Source organism: Danio rerio, chromosome 10, assembly GCF_049306965.1.
Source record: "Danio rerio strain Tuebingen ecotype United States chromosome 10, GRCz12tu, whole genome shotgun sequence".
NCBI lineage: Eukaryota > Metazoa > Chordata > Actinopteri > Cypriniformes > Danionidae > Danio > Danio rerio.
Window position 1 is genome coordinate 12,579,068 of NC_133185.1, and position 20,804 is coordinate 12,599,871.

At 38.2% G+C, this 20,804-nt stretch overlaps 1 protein-coding gene and 1 long non-coding RNA gene across 4 annotated transcripts; both read left to right on the forward strand.

Moving 5' to 3' along the window:
• Positions 1-3,841: 3,841 nt before the first annotated feature.
• LOC137496537 (uncharacterized) lies at positions 3,842-5,231 on the forward strand. The gene is made up of 4 exons (XR_011016949.2): positions 3,842-3,974; positions 4,151-4,236; positions 4,546-4,588; positions 4,686-5,231. It is a non-coding gene; the product is annotated as an uncharacterized lncRNA (long non-coding RNA).
• Positions 5,232-5,894: 663 nt separating this feature from the next.
• On the forward strand, positions 5,895-14,551 carry LOC100151603 (uncharacterized). 3 transcript variants are annotated; one of them, XM_009305179.5, is made up of 11 exons: positions 5,895-6,139; positions 6,331-6,406; positions 7,516-7,609; positions 7,805-7,951; positions 8,026-8,153; positions 8,228-8,364; positions 9,554-9,647; positions 9,728-10,063; positions 10,156-10,333; positions 10,549-10,676; positions 11,117-14,551. In XM_009305179.5, the coding sequence occupies exons 2-11, from the start codon at positions 6,395-6,397 to the stop codon at positions 11,429-11,431; spliced, it is 1,569 nt and encodes a 522-aa protein (XP_009303454.1). In that variant the 5' UTR covers positions 5,895-6,139; positions 6,331-6,394; the 3' UTR covers positions 11,432-14,551. The 3 variants fall into 3 exon arrangements, with proteins under 3 accessions (XP_009303454.1, XP_073770580.1, XP_073770581.1); XM_073914479.1 differs by having other exon boundaries at positions 5,895-6,971; XM_073914480.1 differs by having other exon boundaries at positions 5,895-6,406.
• The last annotated feature ends 6,253 nt before the right edge of the window (positions 14,552-20,804 follow it).

Sequence of the window (20,804 nt, forward strand, 5' to 3'; positions counted from 1 at the left end):
GCCTCAATTTTTGAGAAGTTCTGGAATATAAAATATTTTCTTTAACTAATGACATTAAAGCTACTGGAATGGCCCTAATCATTGTATTATAAAGCTTTACAGTACATTGCAAATTAAATTTCTTACAAAACTCACCATGCAGTAGCAAAATGCCATTATCGTCCAAAAATGTGCAACTGCACAAATCCCTTTAGTATTCCATTCCTCAAAAAATACTGACTTTTTACCAATTTTTACACATCTATTGTTCCAATCAGGAATGTTGTGGGGGCTAAAATTATGTTTGAAGAGTATTTTCCAATAAAGCAACACTTGCTGATAGAAATTAGAAGGTTTCGCTGGCAACACAGTAAAATCAAAATCACAACGAAGAGAAAAAGTTATTTCCCCCATTTTTTAAAACATTTTATTAGGGACAATAAACCAAAAGTAGTGACTATTTTGAATAAATGATTTTGACCATTTCAATTTCAAAACACCACTAATAACATCAAAATCAATCGTGTTTACACTACCATCTTCAACTTCTTTAATCATGTCATCTTTTCTAATGTAATGGCACTTATTTCTCCCCCAAAGATGTATTGTTTAGCTTTATTGATTAATAATTGATAGCTTTAATCATTCTGGATGAAATGGACAAAGTAAAGGCAGGGTAAATAAACCTATGTAAACCTTCTTTCAAAAATTGTGAGATCTCTCTGTAACAATCAATCTAATATGGATTTACATTTGTCTAAATCATTGCACACATTTTTCTTTTCCATCATTTCTTTGTCTTTAGAAATAAAAATAGCTAAATATTTAACTTATTTATTTATTTTAATATTATATAATGACTGTAAACAATATCCTGAAGCTTTAAATTTAGAAAAGCATTAGAAAACAGTTTAATGGCATGTAAAGCCAGAGGAATTTGTTGATCATTTTTAAAAAATAAAGTTGTATCATCTGCAAACTGACTTATAATAATTTTTTCATCTAACAAAGATAAACCTTCAATTTCATTATTTTTAATCAATAGAGATAATAATTCAACAGCCATTATAAACAATAATGGAGAGCTACCACACCCTTGTCGAATCCCCCTGTTAATTAGAAATCGTGTACAAGTTCCATTTCCAAGAGTGACAGAGCTATTAATTCCACTTTATAGTGTTTCAATTAAACTTACAAACTTTAAGCCAAATCTAAATATTTGAAGCTTCTCAAAATAAATGGATGCTCCACAGCATGAAATACCTAATAAAAATCTAAGAAAACCAAAATCCCAAGTTCTTGAACATGATAAATATAATAAATTAAATCTAGAACCATTCTAACATTGTTATCGATTGCTTTTTCTTTAAAAAAACCCCAACTGTGTCTCACTAATTATGGATGAAATACCTTTTTTATAGCTGCAATAGCTCCTGAATTTTTTTTATAATCTGTGTTTAGTAAAGTGATAGGCTTTAGATTATCTAAAACTCTTATATCTTTACCCGCTTTAGGGATTAAAGTTATTAGGCCTTGCTTCATACTTTCCTTCAGCTCTTTTTAAAAAATGCAATCTTTTAAGGCATTAAATAATAATTTCCGAAGATCCTCCCAGAAAAATTTGCAAAAATTAGCCATCTGTGCCTGGAGATTTATTTAAAGATTATTTTGGGCTACTAAATCCAATTCCTCAATTGTAAGATCAGAATCACATAATATCTTAAATGACTGCTTAATATTAGGAATCATCTTTTGTATTTTTGCAAAGAAAATGTCTACTTTCTCTGAAGAAAAGTCTAAAGAATATAATTTAAAATAAAACATGAACATGAACATTTTCTTTGGATCTTTACATTCTCATTTTTAATCATTACACTATTAATTGAATTTTTTTGTTGTCTATTCTTTTCTAAATTACTAAAATATGATGAGTTCTTTTTCCCAGAGATGGTTTGTGGCTAGAAGGGCATCTGCTGCATAAAAACGTGCTGGATAAGTTGGCGGTTCATTCTGCTGTGGCGACCCCGGATAAAATAAAGGGACTAAACTGACTAGAAAATGAATGAATGATTGATGAGTTCTTTTCACCTTCCTCAATCCACCTGGCCCGAGATCTAACATGGGCACCTTTTGCTCTTTCCAAATAGAGATGATCCAATTTGTTTTGAGGCTCCATCACTTTGTTTTTTTCATCAATCTCTAATACTGGTTTACTACAGTACACAGAAAATTCATCTAAGTTAAATTCTCGGTGTTGAAGCATTTCAGAGTAAAGTGTTGACGTTAAAGAGTTAGATTTTGATAAATGAATATAATAAGAGTTAGAATTGATTTTATTCAGTGCGAAATCAAGGAGTTATCTTTTCAACACTTGGTGGTGTTATTTCCAACATCCGGGAATTCATGCAGCCCCAGTTACTGAAGAATTTTCCAGACGCCATTTTCCATCTGAGGTTTAGAACAGCAACTGGTGAGTCAAACTACCTAAATGTTGGTATTTTACTGACTTTCTTTAAGGAAATACAGTTGTAAACATATTGTTAAGTTAATAACTTTAGAATGGAGTGACAATTTTAATCTTCTGCGGTTCATTCATGGTCGTTTGTGTATCTAGCTTAACTGCATTACTATTCACTTCTTTTCAAGAATGTTTTTATATATGCTCACGCATACATAGTGCATAAAAACATCAAATGTACATGTTCAACACATTTCTGTCACGCTTAATGCCATTTTGTGCGTTGTTACCCATCTGTAAAATAAAATCGACACTTCTCCTTTAATTCGAAGCAAACTAGCGAGGTAATCTTCGGAGCAGCCTAGCCTACTCTGCCCGGATGCTAACGGCAACACAGGACGGTTTCCATGAGCTCTGGAGAGTTTCTAAAACATATCTGGTGAGTAAATGAACATATACTTACTAAAAGGCTTCCTGACTAAAACATATGATTGTTTGTTATTCGTGTACGTTAATTTGGTTATTTTAAACACCGCGGCCCTTTTAAACTGGTTCATTCGTGGCCGTCCATAACGTTATACCGTTAGTTCATAGACTCGCGTGATAACGTACGCTTGAATTATATTAAGTGTTGACAACCATTAAAGTCGGAATGTTACCATTAATGTCTTTAAATGACCGCGTTTGCACTTTCTCAGACATTTAAGGTTACAGAAGTCTCCCGGAAGTTGCGGGACTAACGTTAACGTTATCCCGCAAATGCACAGAGACTCCCAGATGCCCAAGTAGATGCCCGCAAATGAATGAATGATAATCTCCCGGAAATCGCGCGTCTCCCGCCCGGTCATCAAACACTTTGCACACCCCTCTCCACCGCATCCCTCCCAGCTCTTCAGGTACGTCGCGCGCAAGTCACCTCCACCGCTCTTTAGGTACGTCGCGTGCAACTCATCCCATTGCTCTTCAGGTTTTCATCTCTCCCGCTACCTCCCGCAAATCAACTCTGTATCCCCCGAAAATTACTTTTCCCAACTCGGGATGTCTGACGTTAGTAAGTTAGGCTATTTATGTAGTCAGGAACATCTTAGTCAAGCTTTTTCTTCCGCATGATATTGTGTTTAAAACTATAGGCTAAATTTAGCATGTACTGTACACAACATTTCCTTTTTATTAAAGACAATTTAGTGCGTTGTAAACAGCCTCCTGTCTGTAAAATTAATCAACTGATTCATATTTGAGCAGCCTAATGATGATACAGGTTTGATTTGTAGATTTATTATCAATAATCAACATCTGAATCAAAAGATATCTGAAAAAGTGTGAGGCATACTTTGTGATGTTCATCTCTCCTTTTTATCTGAAGGTTATGCATATGTGTTAGATACTAATTTTTTGTTGTTTTTTTAACTGCCACAGTTCTCTATACAATAACACAAGACCCTGTGACGGTGGCTGATTAGAGACGGATGGTGTATTTCCAGAGTTGGTGAAATGACCAAGCACACCTTCTTGGTCATATGTGGTGATAATAATGAAGGTATGTTTGATAAAGTTCTGTATTTGTTTCACAATAAGCTGAGAGGGTATTAGAGCATTAGAAAATAACAAATGACATGAAGGTGATAAGTTTTGTATTGTGGGTGAACTGTTACTTAAATAATGTTTTGCTCTTTACTTTGCACTTTTCCTCTTCTGCTTATCCTAATATTTTAGATTATATTTGGACCTGAAACATCTGCTAGACTCCAGTAAAGGCGGCGTCAATACTGGACCTGAAAGGGCCTAACAAGTTGAATCAGGTAAAGAAACATGCACGCGCGCACACACGCACGCACGCACACGCTTACAGAAAACTGTTGTTTATGAAGTTTATGAATATTTTTTACACTGTGGCCAATATTTTGGGGAAGTCAGCATCACTAAATGATATAAAAGATTTTAAGATCCTCTAAATTTTGCTCCAAGTGTTGTGTTAAATTCAGGATTCTGGACAGACAGCTGCCTGTTTTTCCAGTTCTAGTCATAGTGATTAACCTAATTGTTTTTGGAGATTCCAACAGTGATATATGTGTTTTTTCTACTTTTCCATATCCTGTCACCTCAACCAGCTGGGAGAGTCAAGTTGTGGATCATCATGAAGATTTTCAAAAGGTGAGTTTAGATTTCTTGAATGTTTTATTTACTTTAAATGTTCTTTTAAATATATCATAGAATTTGATTGCAATTTGTTTTCAAACATTTTTCTTAGTCATGCTGGAGTCTTGAAGAGTTCTTAGATGAGCATCACCCTATATCCGTGCATCAGGAACCACCAGACGAGCGATCAGCAGCTACTACTGTACATCGTCATGGATAAAAAAGTCATCCTGTGGCTGGGAAGCACTTCATTCACAGGACATGCTTGATGAGATTTCCTAGCTCCAGTTTGTTTTCACACAAGTTTAAAGCATTTATACCTTCATTTAAACTGCTGTGTTTGATATGGAGGACCAAGGAAACACAAGAAGTGAAAGATTTGCACGCCAAGTTGTTTAAAATGCAATTTCACAAGAAAACTATGAGTTCAGGAGTAAACTATGAGTGATGCTATATTGAGCTTTCAAGTTGCTCTGATAACACATCAAGTTTGGACCAAAGGACTGAAACAGCCTTTTTGAGCACTGGTCATACATATTTTGTTGATACTGTCTGTACTAATAAAACATTTAAAGCATATTTGACATTGTTGCATTTTAAAAACGGAATGAATTGTTGAAGTGGTGAATGTTTTCAAATAAAAAGTTTTTTCTTTTGTAATTTACAGTCTATTTTACCTTTTTACCATATTTACACTCAAGAGAGTTGAATAAAATAACAATATATTACACCAGGCGGTGTTAAATATATTTACATTTTTTAACTCTGCCCAGAGTTAAAATTAACCCTTACTTCGGTGTCAATGTGCCAACCCTTTTGAAAGTGTTGATTTAACTCTGTTTTGAGTGGACCCCATGAGACACTTTCAAAGTGTTGAAATTAACACCCATAGAGTTGTTTTGGGTCCCCATATTTTGCTGTGTACCTATTTATTTCTCTAATTAAATCATGTTCATACCTTGTCTTTTCTTAGTTTATTTTTTAAAAGAAATAAATAGAAAAATTTCTAATTTAGAATTTTAGAAACTCCCATTTTCTAATATTAAAATCTAAAGCATCATTCAACTCAATCTCCCGTAAAATTCTTCGTTTTGCAAAAGAGCTGCGTTAAATTTCCAGTATCCTTTGTGTCTATAATGTTTATGTGGGGCACAGCAAATTGTGAGGTGTTGAATTTCTGGTGTAAGCTCATGTAGTGTTTTAGTGTTAAAATCTAAGTGTACATATACTGTTTTTAACGCTGATGTGGGTTAAATTGTGACTTTAACAGTGTGTATTATTGGTGTTGCCTTTCCATACTCCTCATCGGTGTTAATTGCACATACGGGAACTTGAGGTGACTGAGTCAATACGGTCCGCATTTGACGATAAACTTTTCATTAATGGCTGCTCCTGCTGGACAGATTCCTGCCGGAAACTTGACATAAAAGCAATCGAAAGACACGCAAGTCGGAATTTTTACATTTTAGAATTAAGAAGCCGGTTTAGCAACTTTAAAATCCGGGATTGTGGGACTATACCCGTGAATCATTACAGCATCAGCCACACAAAGCCATAGGTGTTGAGGTACGTCATTTTCCTCATTTAATAGCACAAACTTCAGTTTTTTTTATTTGTAATGTTATATATACGCCTGGGCTACTTGTTAATTGCACAAATTGTCCTAAATACTTTTGTAAAACCTTAATGTCACGAATCATTTTAAATGATTTTTGGCGCGGGATTCTACACCACTTCAGTGTATATTTTACATACAGGACCCCCTCGTGAGTCATCAACACGGAGCGGAGCGATGGCAGCAGCAAGTTTTCCGCTCATTTAATGCCAAAACAGGTGAGTTGTTTTGTACGTGTTATCGAAATTATAACGTAGTAATTTTATTTGAACAAAGAGTATTGCAGAGTGTAACGTTACGCTTTCTGCCTTTAACGTTACTGCGAATGCCTCATAAAATGTCACTCATAAATTTAGTTTTAGACAGCTTTCCTATCTTTACACATGCTTAAAATCTAAATTTTTACCGTCTGTTTATTCGTTTGTGCGTAAATGGTATGGGTATGTTGTTGAAACTTATTTTAAATGTGATTGAATCAACCAATGCAATCCAATTTATTATTTAACGTCGCAAATTATGTGCTATTGAGCATTTTACACATGGTACACGATGTCTGTAAGTGATTCTGATTGGGAATGTGGAGAATGAATTCGTATCCTTACATGTATACCGTTAACAGCATTTCTTTTACGTTTGCCGTCAGCTAGTGCGTATAATTTTGAAAGATTTTAAGGCGGGTTAATGTACACTGATTTAGTGTTCCTTTTTTCAAACGGAGACTCGACGCCTTGCGTGTCACGCTGGAAAAATAACGAACTATGCATGAAGCAAGTAGAATCAAAAGTAAGTTTTTCCTTTCCATTTTTGCTTGAAAACAAAATCATTAGCTTAACTTTAAGTTATACCGTTTTACATTAAGGATAGCAATTTAGTGTATGACGTCTGCTGCTGTGGTAAATGTTTTATTAATACTGCAAATGTTACTGATAATATATTCTAATATTCGTTTTATCATCTTTCTCCTGGAAAAGTCTTACTATTTACTAATATTATTTTTCATCGACGTTTGAAGGAAAATTGTACTAACCAGTCAATGTTTTTTTATATTTCGAGTTAAAATCCTGCACTAAGACCGGTTTTGTGCAAAGATTTGAATCTAATGTTTTTTGTGACTTGTCCAACTATTGCAAGAATCCACAGAATGTTAAACTCTCCATATTGTGCAAAGTTGGATGTCTACTTTTACATGTCGTTAAAGAAATGTGGTAAACCAGACTTAGAATTTTGAAGAACATTGATATTTATTTATGTAAATGTTTTTCTTTTTTTGTTTGTTAGTGTTTATTACCCAAACTCTATTATAATCATATCTTTTATTTCTAACCAGATGATCAACAGAATGCTGTTTAAAGTACAGTATCAAGCTCGTAAGAGATACATGAAGCTTCCAGTATTGGAATATGATGCCCTTATACGGGAAGGTAAGTTTTCATACAATTTTTTTTGATACCTGGCATTTTTTTTGTTTTTTGGCTAATGTCTCTATATATTAGTTTAGCCTAAAACATGTTTAGAAACAGATATTATGAAACAACTGATGGAAAATTGTAATTTATTTAAATATTTGTTTTTCTATTCACCTAATTATATTATTTATTTTATGCCATTTTGTGTAGTCAAGGAGAAATTTGGTATATCTCCAGATCATACCATTTATTTGGCAGACGAGACCGGAACTGAAGTGGATGAAGATGTTTTTGCTGATATTATGGAACAAAAGCCTGACACACTTTGGACAATTGTTGATTCTATGGCTACAGAAGGTTTGCAAGGCTGCAAATGCAAATATGTGTGTTTTAAATAGTTATGTATTTGTAACATTTCATTTTCTTGTTAGATTCTACTGCCCCACCACCCTCTCAATTTTCAAGTGAAATGAAAACGGTGTCACCAACAGACAGCTGTGTTTCTGTTCTCTCAACAAAAAGACCTCGAACTGACGACCAATTTACTGAGGCCAAGGAGGTAGATTACATGATTAAAACCTATATAAATGTTGCCTTATGACATGATTTGATCAATTTATCTTTGTTTTTAAGCTTGTAAAAGATGTATTGGGGAAAAAAAGTGCAGGGGAGAAGATTTTTCAGGAGTACAGAGCAACTGGGAAAATCACAGATTCTACAAGGCGAATTCTTGTGAATGCTGTAGTTGGAGACATGATTGAAAAACATGGGTAAAGTATATAAATATAAGCTGTTTTTACAATGCATTGTCATCCCAATTAAAGGGATAGTTCACCCAAAACTGAAAATTTTGTCATCATTTACTCACCATTTACTTGTTTTTTTTCTTTCTGCTGAACACAAAAGAAGATATTTGAATAATGTTGTAAACATGTAACCATTTTCCCACTGATGGGTTGCAGCTAGAAGGGCATCCGCTGCGTAAAACATATGCTGGATAATTTGGTGGTTCATTCCGCTGTGGCGACACCAGATTAATAAAGGGGCTAAGCCGAAAAGAAAATGAATGAATGAACATGTAACCATTGATTGTGCTAAGGAAATCAATGGTTACAGAGTTCTAAAAGAATTTATTAAAACCACTAATTTGTGTTCACTAGAAAAAATAAACTCAATGGTTTCAAAGAACTTGAGGATGAGTAAATAGAGGAAATCTAAATTTTGGGGGACCCATCCCTTTTTAACAGACTTGAACATTCAAATCAAAATCTTTGAACTGTCTAGAAACTTGAGTCCAATTTTGCATATTAAATGGACATTTAAACTAAAACTGAAAATTTACTTGCTATTTGCTCACCCTTAAATAGTTTCAGACCCTTATGGCTTTCTTTATTCAGTTGAACACAAAATAAGATATTTTGAAGAAAGCTGAAAACTTGTAACCATTGACTTTGTTAGTAGCAAATGCAAATACTATGGAAGTGAATGGTTACAGGTTTTCAACTTTCTTCAAATTATCTTTTTGTGTTCATAAAAAAAGTCTAGCAGGTTCGATAGAAGTAAAGTCTGGGTAAATGATTGTTAATATGTGGGGTATAAATGAAAATCGGTTGTACAAAGTGTGTTACCTTGTGCAGCAAAACTGTTGCATCACTTCACTACCTCATCATGGGATAGTAAAGTGTGCATATGTGCATTTCAGAATCTTTGTGACGGTAATTTATCTAAATACTTCTCACTCAGTGTCCTATTAATACTTTGTTTTTGGAAATGGTACTCTGCTTACATACTGTTTCATATGGTAGTATGTGTACTATGTGAGTTTGTACACAGCATAAGTCTGTATTGCTTGTTAAAGATTAAACTCTGCAGAAGCAGCACCCATGTTCTAGTTATTTGTTTTAATAAAGTACACAGTTGAATACATATTACACACTATAATTTTATTTATCTTCGTAGGAACATTCCACCAAAAGAAATACGAATTAAATATGCTGTTGGAATAGTGACTCTGTTCCCCTCTCTCAAAGATCCCTACTCCAAAAGAGGCTATGTGAGTTGTTGTTTATTTTCCCTAAAAAAATAAATAGTGTCTTTTTAATTTAACTAAAACATCTTGTTTTTTTATTGCAGGAACATTTTTATGATCCAGAAGGTAACTCTGGATACATAGCCTGGAGACTGAAAACGGTTCAGCGCAACAGTCAAGTCAGTAGGACCAGCATTCCACAAGGCATCTCTGAGAGGAGGGGCCCTATCACTAAAAGAGCGTTTTTGACAACGGAGATACAGCTAGAGGGAGATAGCTGCCAGGAAGCCATTTCATTTCTAAAACACTGTTCTGATCTGGAGCAAGTGGCTGCAAAGATGAAATCTACTTTCCAGTATCGCCAGGAACTGATCCGCAATCCTGAAAAGTCGTCATCTGTTTTCAATATATTCCCTAGGTTTCTTGACACAAAAGGCCTGGTATGTGCTGCACCAACTGATGGTGGTTTAAAATGGATTTTAATCTGCTGATGTGACATGACATTTCTGTTTTAATCTATATAAAACATTAGGTGCTTCAAGACTTTGAGTTGCTGTTTGGAGTAGAGACTTCAGCAAAGCTTCTGGAGAAGTGGGGATCTTTTCTTAAACACAAAGTAATTGGAGAAGCCAAAAACCTGACCCAGTCATTTCATCTGAGTCGTCTGATCGAGTCTGCAGAGCAATGTGAAAGCAGTCAAGAAGTTACAGGTAGTTATTTATGTATCGCAATAATTGTGTGTTTCTTTTATGGCTTTTAGGCTTTATTATAAGTAATTTTAAGTCATACACATAGATTATCTTGATTTAATTCATGTAGATTGAAACAATTATGGGCCATGGTGTTTTCTGAAAGGATGTGATTAATCATATGCATTTGTTTTAAAAATAATGGGCCATGATGTTTTCCTTTTCTTGACTTTTAGAGTGGGACAGTGACATGTCTTCACTGTTGTTGCTTCTCTATCTCCTTCCACCACCTTCAAGTGGAAAGAAGAATATTGTAAAGATCAGTGTCCAAGAAGCATTAAACCACATAGTAAGGTTCCACAAGGTATGCTTTGTGTTTGGGTCGAACTAATTAGTGTTCCAAATGTTCTAAGATGCAAGTTAACAATGGATATTAACTTAAATAGTGGTAAATGATTGCAAAAAATAAAATAATTTAATAAACTAGGCACATTTTGCAATGACTAGTGCTGCACTGACCATGAATTTTCATGAACCATATGATTTGCGTTGTTTTTTTTTCTTTTTTTTAAATAGCATAAAATAGTCTTGCATAACAATAATGTTGTTTATCACAATATATTGTACAACAAAAATTTGAATTTGTGACAGGCCTACTGTACACACTTTGTGGCTGAATTCATACATTTATTTTGCAGACGTGTTTGGAGCAAATTTACGTTTGATCTGTAATTCTTAGATGTACATCATACCCTCTTTTGTAAAATACTGAAATTTTTGTTTTACTTTTTTTTTTTTTTTCAGTCCTGTTGCAGTTTCGATGACGTGCTGAGGGCAGGACAGACAACACAGCCGTACATCTTGGCAGTCGGAACTTTGAAGAATTGCATCCATGACTATTACATCATCGTGGATGGACAACTCATTCCCTGTAAGGCGATGTCCTCTCTGGCTGCTTTTGATGAGCTTTTCAAAGCACATTATGTGTTCGGCATTTCATATGATGCTGCTTTACACAGTATGTACACGTTTCTTCAAACAACGGTTTACAACATTGACGTTGGTGTCACTCATGAAAGCCCTCGAGTCAGGGATCTTCGAGCCAAGATTCTAAATTAGGACACTACTGCAGAGCTTAAAAATGTTTAGGTGCTTTGTTTGCAAGTTGACTTGCAGTACAGTCAATGATCTAATACGCCATCTAAAACTTTCTCATGCTTTTTATCCTGGCAGAAGATTACAGTTGGTATGCAATCAGGATGATTGTTGTCTAAGATTTGTTTCATATTCAGGGTTTAGAAAACATCTTCAACGTAGGCACAACAGTGAGCTCTCTGACATGTCTTTATTTGAATCCTCCCCGGCTCCTTCTGTTGAAAGTGGACCAGCATCTGTAACACAACCTTCCAACTTAGTTTCAGGAAATCCAGGAACATCTATAAACACTGATGAGAGAAAGTTGAGAACCCAAGAAATGTGTGCATCAGTTATTGCAAAATTACAGAGTAGCGGAGTAGCCTCCAACGTAATTACATCAGTGGCTGAAAATATGGAAGAGCTTGTGAGTGAATTGCATTCAAACATCAGAGAGGATATTGTTCAGTTGGTATCTGATGATCACAGGTCAGATGTTGAAGAGTATTTTGACCATCTTGACAACCCATTCTCTAATTTCACAACTGAGACAAAATGGAAAAAGTATTTCTTTGAGAACTGGGGTGTTGTAGAACCTATTGAAATACCCTTAGGAGTGAGATATGACAGTAGGCGCAATAGAACTACAGGCACATATGATCAGGTTCCAATTACTGATAAATTTGTATATGTTCCTTTATTGCAGACTTTGAAATTTATGTTCAAAAATGTAGAAATTCAAAAGCATTTTGTCCAGCCAAGTGAGAATGGAGAAATATTAAGAGAGTTCTGTGATGGTAGCTATTTTAAAGAACATCCTCTTTTTTCCAAAGAACAAAATTCTCTTCAGATACAACTCTTTTATGATGACTTTGAAACTTCGAATCCCCTTGGTTCTAAGCATGGAATCCATAAGATTGGAAGTATTTATTTTGTTTTGAGAAACCTGTCATCAAAGGTAAACTCTGCTTTAATGAATATTCATCTCCTGTCACTTTTTCACACACAAGATGTAAAGCGATATGGCTTTAATGCCATTTTGGATCCAATTGTGCGTGACTTTAAAATTCTTGAGACATCTGGAATTACATTACCGATCTCAGAGGATCCTGTCCATGGAACTATAGCTCAAGTAACTGGAGATAATTTGGGAATGCACACACTTTTTGGATTTGTAGAATCTTTTAACTCAAATTATTTTTGTCGTTTTTGTTTGATTGACAAATGTGCTTCACAGAACATTTTCTCTGATGACCACCCAGACATAATACTGCGTGACAGACTTCTACATGCTCAACATTGTCAAAGCCTCTTTTCAGATGCTGGTCCACAATCATCCTTTGGTGTGAAAAAAACATGTTTGCTGAATGAGCTACAGTATTTTAATATTTCGGACAATTTTGCATTCGATATAATGCATGATATATTAGAAGGTGTAGGACAGTTAGAAATGAAATTGCTTTTTAACCATCTATCACACAGCAGCATTATATCTTCACAATCTGCAAGCAATAGAATTTACTCATTTAACTATGGCTTTGTTGAACGTAAGAACAGACCAACAATGATTAATTTTGAACAAGCTGGGAATGGTTTGGGTCTCAATGCTATTCAGACATTTTGCCTTATTAGAAATCTGCCTTTAATTTTTGGAGATCTGGTTGAAGTTGGAGATAAACACTGGAGTTTGCTACTGCTTTTACTTCAGATAATAAATATTGTGTTTTCTCCAGTCATCTCAGAGGGCATGACAATTTATTTAAAGCATCTGATTTGTGAACACCACACACTGTTTAAAGAACTTTACCCAAGGAATCTCATTCCTAAGCACCACTTCATGACCCATTATTCCAGATGCATCAGGAAGATAGGCCCGCTGGTTCATGTGTGGGGAATGCGTTATGAGGCGAAACATCGCTTTTTCAAAAAAAGTGTGAAGAATTTCAAAAATATTACCAAATCTTTAGCGCTAAAACACCAGATGTGTATTGCATACCACTGGGAATCTCAGCCATTTAAGAATATTGACTGTGGGCCTACAACAAGCGTTCAGCTTTGTGACCTGATTGACTGTGAATTCATTGCAGAAAGACTGCAAATTGACAATGAAAGTAATGTAGATCATCTTTCTTGGATTACTTGTTTTGGAACTGAGTATCGGTCAGGCCTTTTTGTTTGTTCAGATTTAAGAGATGACATTCCTGTGTTCAGTAAAATTACTGATATTATTGCATTTGACAGTCAGTATTTTTTGCTGACATGTGAATTTGAAACTGTATGCTTTGTTGAACATCTTCACTCCTTTAAGGTTAAGGAGGAGCTTTGTAGAAAAGTTTCCCTTTTGAATGTTGAAACCTTGCGTTTTTTTAAGCCATTCGACCTTCAGATAAGTTATGGATTGGAGGAAAATGACTTTTATATAGTTCCTGTACACGTTTTCATATGAACCACTTTAGTTCAGTGATGGTACATTGCTGAGGCTTTCCTGTATGTTTAGATTTGAAAGATGCTATTTCTGTTCTCAGTAAAACGTCTGATATTGTTTGATGGACAGCATTTTTTGCTTGTTTATGAAATTGAAAGTGTGCTTTTGTTGAACATTACTAATTTCAAGGAAATCCCCCTTTTTGAGTGATTTTTGCTGTGGTTTTAATCCATGTATTTTTTTAAACAACTGTATGCAAAAATTACTTTTATATTTTTATAAAGCATTTTGGTTCAGGAATGGGGCTTTAGCTCATGTTGTCTTGTTTATGTTTGGCAGTGACAAGTAAAATATTAAACATTTCCACTGCATTTTTTTCAATGTGACAAATGTTTGTCTAAAAAATGACATTAATGACAAATTAAAGTTTTCAGGTATGAAATGCTTATTCTGTGAAGTGATTTAATGTTGCCTGTGCTGTGAATTTTAAAGAAAATAAATTGTTTTGTAACTTTCTCCATGATTGCTTAATTTATGCGCTAAACACTTATTTTAATAAGGCTGTAACAGAAGAATTTATTTACATTTTGTTATTATTCCAGGGTGTTAAAATTTTCAAATATAAACTTATCTTTATGAGTTTCATGTGTGGAAAATGTTAATTTTTCTCATGTTAGTTCAAAGAAAAATAGAATTTATGCTGAATATGACCTGGCTATGGTGATGGAGTATTTACTATACACTATATCTAGTTTATAGTTTTTACACTCTTAGTGTAAAATTATTTACTCAGCTTAAGTGTATATATTCAACACTTTACAAAGAGTAACTTATACACTGGGCTGGTGGGACTCGTATATACACCAGAAGAGAGTGTAATTTAACACCTGAGGAGTTATATTTACACTGGACATTTTGCCCTGCAGGTGTTAAAAATGTTTAATGTGGTGTGCATTTTTACACTCTAAGTGTAAAATATTTTACACTGCAGAGGTGTACATATTTAACACTTTTCAAAGTGTAATCTGGACACTTGGCTGGTGGGACTCATATAGACACCAGAAAAGTGTTAAATTCAACACCTGTGGTGTAAAATGTACACTGGCAAATTTGCTGTGGGGGTTCTAAAGTTAGATTTATCAGACAATGATCAGTCAATTGAGCTTTAATAATCTTTGATTGAGAAGAATATTGGAGAATATTACCACTTACCATCCAATAATCAATTCTGGACTTAATCTCACTATTAGGCCTACTCCAGGAAAAACATTTGATTTCAGGATTCAAAATTCTCCATACATCATTCAAATTGTTTTCATTTTTTATGATTTTTTAAATCATTAGACTCTGTAATAGAAACTGTAGAAACTGTAATATTTAACTGCTGCCTATTAAATCTGGAAGGCCATCTATCTGCCACTCATCAGGAGCCATGTTCCAATCTCCACCTACTATGACATTCTCAGAATGGAACAACCCTTTTGTTTCTGAAATTAAATTAGATATATCCTCAAATAATTTGCTATTTTGCAATGCACAATTAAATCCATAAACATTAATCAAAATGAAGAAAAGTGTGCCAATTTTCAATATCACCATTATCCAGTGTCCATTTCCATCACCATGGCATTTGTTCAAACATATTGCCACTCCTCCAGAACGATTAGAGCCATGACCAAAAAACATTTTGTCACCCCATTGCTTAGTCCTGAGAGAGGCATCCAAGTCAGTAGAATGAGTCTCTTGCAAAAATATACAACGTGCTTTTTGTCCTTTACAAAATAAAAAAAGCTTTTTTTTAACAATGTCCTTGAAGCCCCTAACATTCAACGAAGCAAAAACTATTTGTCTTTACCAATTAAAATTAACCAAAATAATTAACAAGTTAATATAGAATATAACAATGATTATAGATAACTTCTCTCCTTAAACAGTGACTTTCAAATAAAGCTTTAATGTTCCCAAGAACTATTTCCCATTATTTAACGCACAAGTATCCTCAGTCAACAGCAATCCGGCGACCTTCAATGGAACAGTTTGAGGCCAAAATTTACGTCTTTCCTCCAAATCCTCTCTAGGAAGCATCTCCGCAAACCGGATTGATTCAGCTTTGCAAACTGCCGAATCTTTACTTCTTCGCCAGATTTCCTTCTTCATCCGCCTTTGAGCAAAAAAAACTATGAAATTTCTGTTCCTGTTGTCCATCTTTTTTCAGTCTGTGAACAATATCAACGGCATCCTCCAAGTTTGTTTCCCCATCAGGAGCAATTTTGCAGAGTATTTGGATGACTAATGATTTGATGTTTTCTTCTTTTTTTTTTCTTCTATGCCTTGAATACGCAAGCACCATCTCATTCTGTACCTCTCTTGCTTGCAAATTTTGTCTTGAAGTTCACGATTTTCCTGACAAAAGTGCTCATTTTGCATCTCCAGGTCTTGACCCTTTTCTTGCACTCCTTAACCTCTTCTGTGTTGAATTGAATCGCCTTCGATAAGCTTGCAATTATGACAGTACTTTGTTTCACTTGCTCACTCAAATCCAGTAGTTTCTCATCCGCTCTCCGTTCCAAATTTAGAATTGCTTCCTAGATAGTTTTGTTGGAAATTTCCATTTTCTCGCTATTATCCAATGATGCCTTAGCTCTTTTTTCTTTTGAAGTTTTACATGGGGTTGATGGAATGGATCCATCTCCCCGTTTTCTTTTATTTTGGACCTTGACCTCCATTGCATAATCATGCTCCGATGCTTTGGTCACATCTTTTATTTTGATGGTAGGCATCAAATCCCTCCCTTTAAGTTCTAGCTTTAACTTAGCAGGTTTAACCAGCTTTTGTGAAGACATTTTAAGAAAAAACGATAGGAAATAAACACTTTTTAACAAACTTTTGGGAACCTGTAACACAAGCTAAAGTAAATCACGTCTGCTCAACTTGCCATTTTAACACCGCCACCAACTGCACTGACTGATTGTATCCTTGCTTTAGACAAACTATATGTGGCAAGGTGTGTAATATTGGGCTTGGTAAGTGATTATCGGTGGACCAATGAAGCCTGAGCAGTCCGACTATTTAAGGACTCGTATTTTGACTGGTACGTGGTGTCTTGTTGATGTTTGCTTCCTGGCATCCCCCAGTCTTTTGATGTGCTCCTGTTCGTTACCTGTTGGCATTTAAGGTACAGTAGGCTAAGATGACTATCGTGTGTTGTTGTAAAGGGGTTGAAACTGTGCTGACTCTGTAATATCTGTAGTTGAGTTAGAGTGGTGCTGGCGGTGGCTGCTTGCAGCAAGTATGTGGCGCAGTTTTGCTTCACAGGTAGGTGCGGTGTTTGTATTGAACACATTTGCTGGGTTGGCTATGGGTGTTTATTGTTTCACTTTCAGTTATAGGGACGAGTGGGTGCGTGAGCGTTAACCAGCGCAATTAACCTGCTTGTGATGCTTGTGTGAGTAATCATATAACGTTCGAGGTTACAGAAGTAACCCTTCGTTCCCCGAGGAGGGGAACGGAAGTGCTATAAGTGGATTTGATTTGAAAATCCACGAAATGGGAGGATTCGGTTCAGAAGCCGCTTGTCTGAAAGAGTATTGAACGGCCCAATGAATGCAATGAATCGGCAGCGTAAGCTTGCACAGGTGTGCTTCATTGCCAATTATCCCAGCATATAAGCACACCTGGAGCGATCAAACGCCATCCTTTTAAGCTGAAGAGACTTTCAAACAGCTAAGGGACAGTCATTATGGCGACGGAGTATAGCACTTCCATTCCCCTCCCCGGGGAACGAAGGGTTACTTCTGTAACCTCGAACATTTCCCTTCGGTTGGGGAACTTAAGTGCTATAAGTGGATTTGATTTGAAAATCCATGAAATGGGAGAACTATGGAAGGCGCCATAATGACTGCACCTTACCAACGTCCCCGATGAGGGGATAGTCAAGCAAGCGTGAAGCACCCACATCATGGGAGGCGCGGTGCTCCAACGTGTCCCTGGCCCTAATTTATCCTACTTCAACAGAAGTCTTACAGATTTAGATATATTTTTTGGGAAGTCGTGAGCATCTAGATAATTCTTGGAATACGACAGTACGTTGGGAAGCGTGTAATCCTGATAGGGAGGACGCTGCGGAGGCCATTCATTACCCAAGGGGGGATAGATGGTAGAATTTACATATGGACTAGCCCTAAAAAGGGGGAGTACGCATAGCAAAAGAGTGGTTAGCGGAGAAGGAAGACACGGGTCCACCCAGGGGGGGTACTTAACCGTGGCGGAATAAACATATGGGATTGCCTATTGGGGATCACGCATAGTAGGCACCTATACCCAAAACACGGGCTGACCAGCGGGCAGACCTACAACGTAGTGGGCCAGCAAGTGACTTCTCCACTGAATCAGTGCTGGGGGCCACAGAGGAATCTGCAGGGCTCACCAGACGGGGAACTTTACTGACAGATAAAAATGCGCATGTACCTCTGTGTTAGGGAGAATGGTGCAGCAAGCGTGTGTCAACACCCTACCGAATTGTTTCCTCAATCACCAAGGGTTACCTAATACCCTTGAGGAAACCGGCTCCACTCACAGATTGTCAAACCTTGCAAATGTGTTGGGTGTCACCCAGCCCGCAGCTCTACAGATGTCTGTTAGAGAGGTGCCGCGTGCGCGCGCTCGAGAGGATGCAAAGCTCCGAGTGGAGAGCGCACGCACTCTCGGGGGACGCGGCTCACCTCGGCTCTGATAAGCGAGAAAATGGCATCCACAACCCAGTGGGAAAACTTATTTCGGTACGGCACTTCCCTGCTGCCGACTGCCATAACAGACGAAGAGCTGCTCAGATGATCTAAACTGAGTGCGGTCCGGATAATACGCAAGACGCGAACTGGAAAATAAAGAAAGGGCTGGGTCTGCCTCCTCCGAGGGCAGCGCTTGCAGGCTCTACCTAGTATTAAAACGGAGTGGTAGGAACCTTGGGCACATATCGCGGGCGGGGTCTCAGGACGTGAGAGAAAGCCAGCCCAATTACAGGCACGAGTCACTGACCGAAAAATGCCTCCGGGTCCCCGACCCTCTAATCGATATCAACGCGACCAGCAGAGCTGTCTTCAGGGACAGAAAAATACTGAGTCGAGGATCAAAGGGATCTGACGCGGCTTGTGTAGCGAGGGCGAGAACCTAAGAGGGCATGAGAGGGGGCAGGGTGGATTAATTCGCTTAGAGCCCCTGAGAAACCGGATGATGAGGTTATGCGTTCCCACAGTGCTGCCAGCCACCGCGTCATAAGAGCGGAGATGGCAGCCACGTAACCTTGAGTGTGGAGGGCGACAGCCTGCTCTCCAGCTTCTCTCGGCGTAAAAAAAGCACAACGCTGATCTGGCAAATTACCGGGGCCTTCTCTGCGAGAGACAAACCATTCAGTGAATAGACTCCACTTCAGGGCATAGGCGCGCTCGGGGAGGGGGCTTTAGCCCGAGTGACGGTATTAGCCACCGCAATCTGAGGTTACCTAAGTCTTCCTCGCGTCTAAGGACCTCCAAAGATCGGCGAGGGTGCCAGATGGTGCCCTGTCCCTGAGAGAGTAGGTGCTCTCTCGAAGGGAACTGCCAAGGGAGGGCTATCGCGAGGGAGAGCTCTGTCATCCAGGTCAGGTTGAGCCATAGGGGCGCAACCAGCAACGTGTTCCTCGTAACTGCGCGAGCAGGCTCACTGGGGGAAACGCGTATTTGAGCATGCCCAGAGGCCAGCTGTAAGCCAGTGCATCCGTGCCGAGAGCACTCGGTCAGGAAAAGACAACTGGCAATGAGCGATCTCGGGGGCAGCAACAGATTGATCTGGGCTTCCCCGAATCGCGCCCATATCAGCTGAACAGACTCGGGGTGGAGTGTCCATTCTCCAGGATGAAAGGCTGCCGTGAGAGCGCATCGGCTGCACGGTTGAGCTTGCCTGAATATGAATGGCGTGCAGCGATTTCAGCTGCGGATGACTCCAGAGGAGCAGACGGCGGGCGAGCTGAGACATGTGGCGAGAGCGCATACCCCCCATACGGCTGATATACGCCGCCGCCGCCGTACTGTCCGTTCTGACCAGCACGTGTTGCCGCTCCAGCACCGGAAAAAAATGGTGGAGAGCGAGGAACACTGCCAACAGCTACAGGCAATATGCCAATGCAACTGGGTACCTTTCCACAGGTCCGCAGCCGCATGCCCGCAACGCACAGCCCCCCAGCCCGTGTTGGAAGCGTCTGTTGAAACGACAACAAGACTGGCCGCCTGTCCTAGAGACACCCAGGCCTGTAGGAACGAGGGGTCGCTCCAAGGGCTGAGGGCGCGGCAACACAGCGCAGTAACAGAGACTCGGTGTGCGCGCGCGTGCCATGCGTGTCTGGGGACTCGATCGTGAAGCCAGTGCTGAAGTGGTCTCATATAGAGTATGATGCCATGGTGACCGAGTCCAGCTCCAGCCTGAGAGAAGAGATCCTCTGCATGGGGGCGAGTTTGCTCTTTTCTCGGTTGACCTGAAACCCCAACAGGTGGAAGTGCCGGAGCACTTTGTCTCTGTGCATAATCAATTGCTCCGAGAGAGGGCAAAAATTAGTCAGTCATCAAGAAAATTGAGTGTGCAGATGCCCGCGAGCCGAAGGGGTGCTAAGGCACCCTCCGCGGGCTTTGGTGAGGCCCCACGGAGACAGAGAGAGCCCAAAGGGGAGGGCTTTGTATTGCCAAGCTCGACCTTCAAATGCAAACTGCAGAAACTGACGGTGGCGAGGAAGAGTGGAGACATGGAAATACGCGTCCATCAGGTCTAATGCTGCAGACCAACCCAGAGGACTAACGCACCGTAGGATGTGCTTCTGCATGAGCATTCTGAACGGCAGCTTGTGCAGACAACGGTTCAAAACGCGCAAATCTAGGATTGGCCGTGACCCACCGCTCTTTTTGGGCA

What these genes read in the sequence shown, in the direction of transcription:
- LOC100151603 (XM_073914479.1), top strand. Translation starts at nt 6,870, where the DNA reads ATGTACACTGATTTAGTGTTCCTTTTTTCAAACGGAGACTCGACGCCT. An exon ending in AATTTACTGAGGCCAAGGAG is followed by an intron (nt 8,154 to 8,227) that starts GTAGATTACATG and finishes TTTGTTTTTAAG; the next exon opens with CTTGTAAAAGATGTATTGGG. An exon ending in AAGCAGTCAAGAAGTTACAG is followed by an intron (nt 10,334 to 10,548) that starts GTAGTTATTTAT and finishes CTTGACTTTTAG; the next exon opens with AGTGGGACAGTGACATGTCT.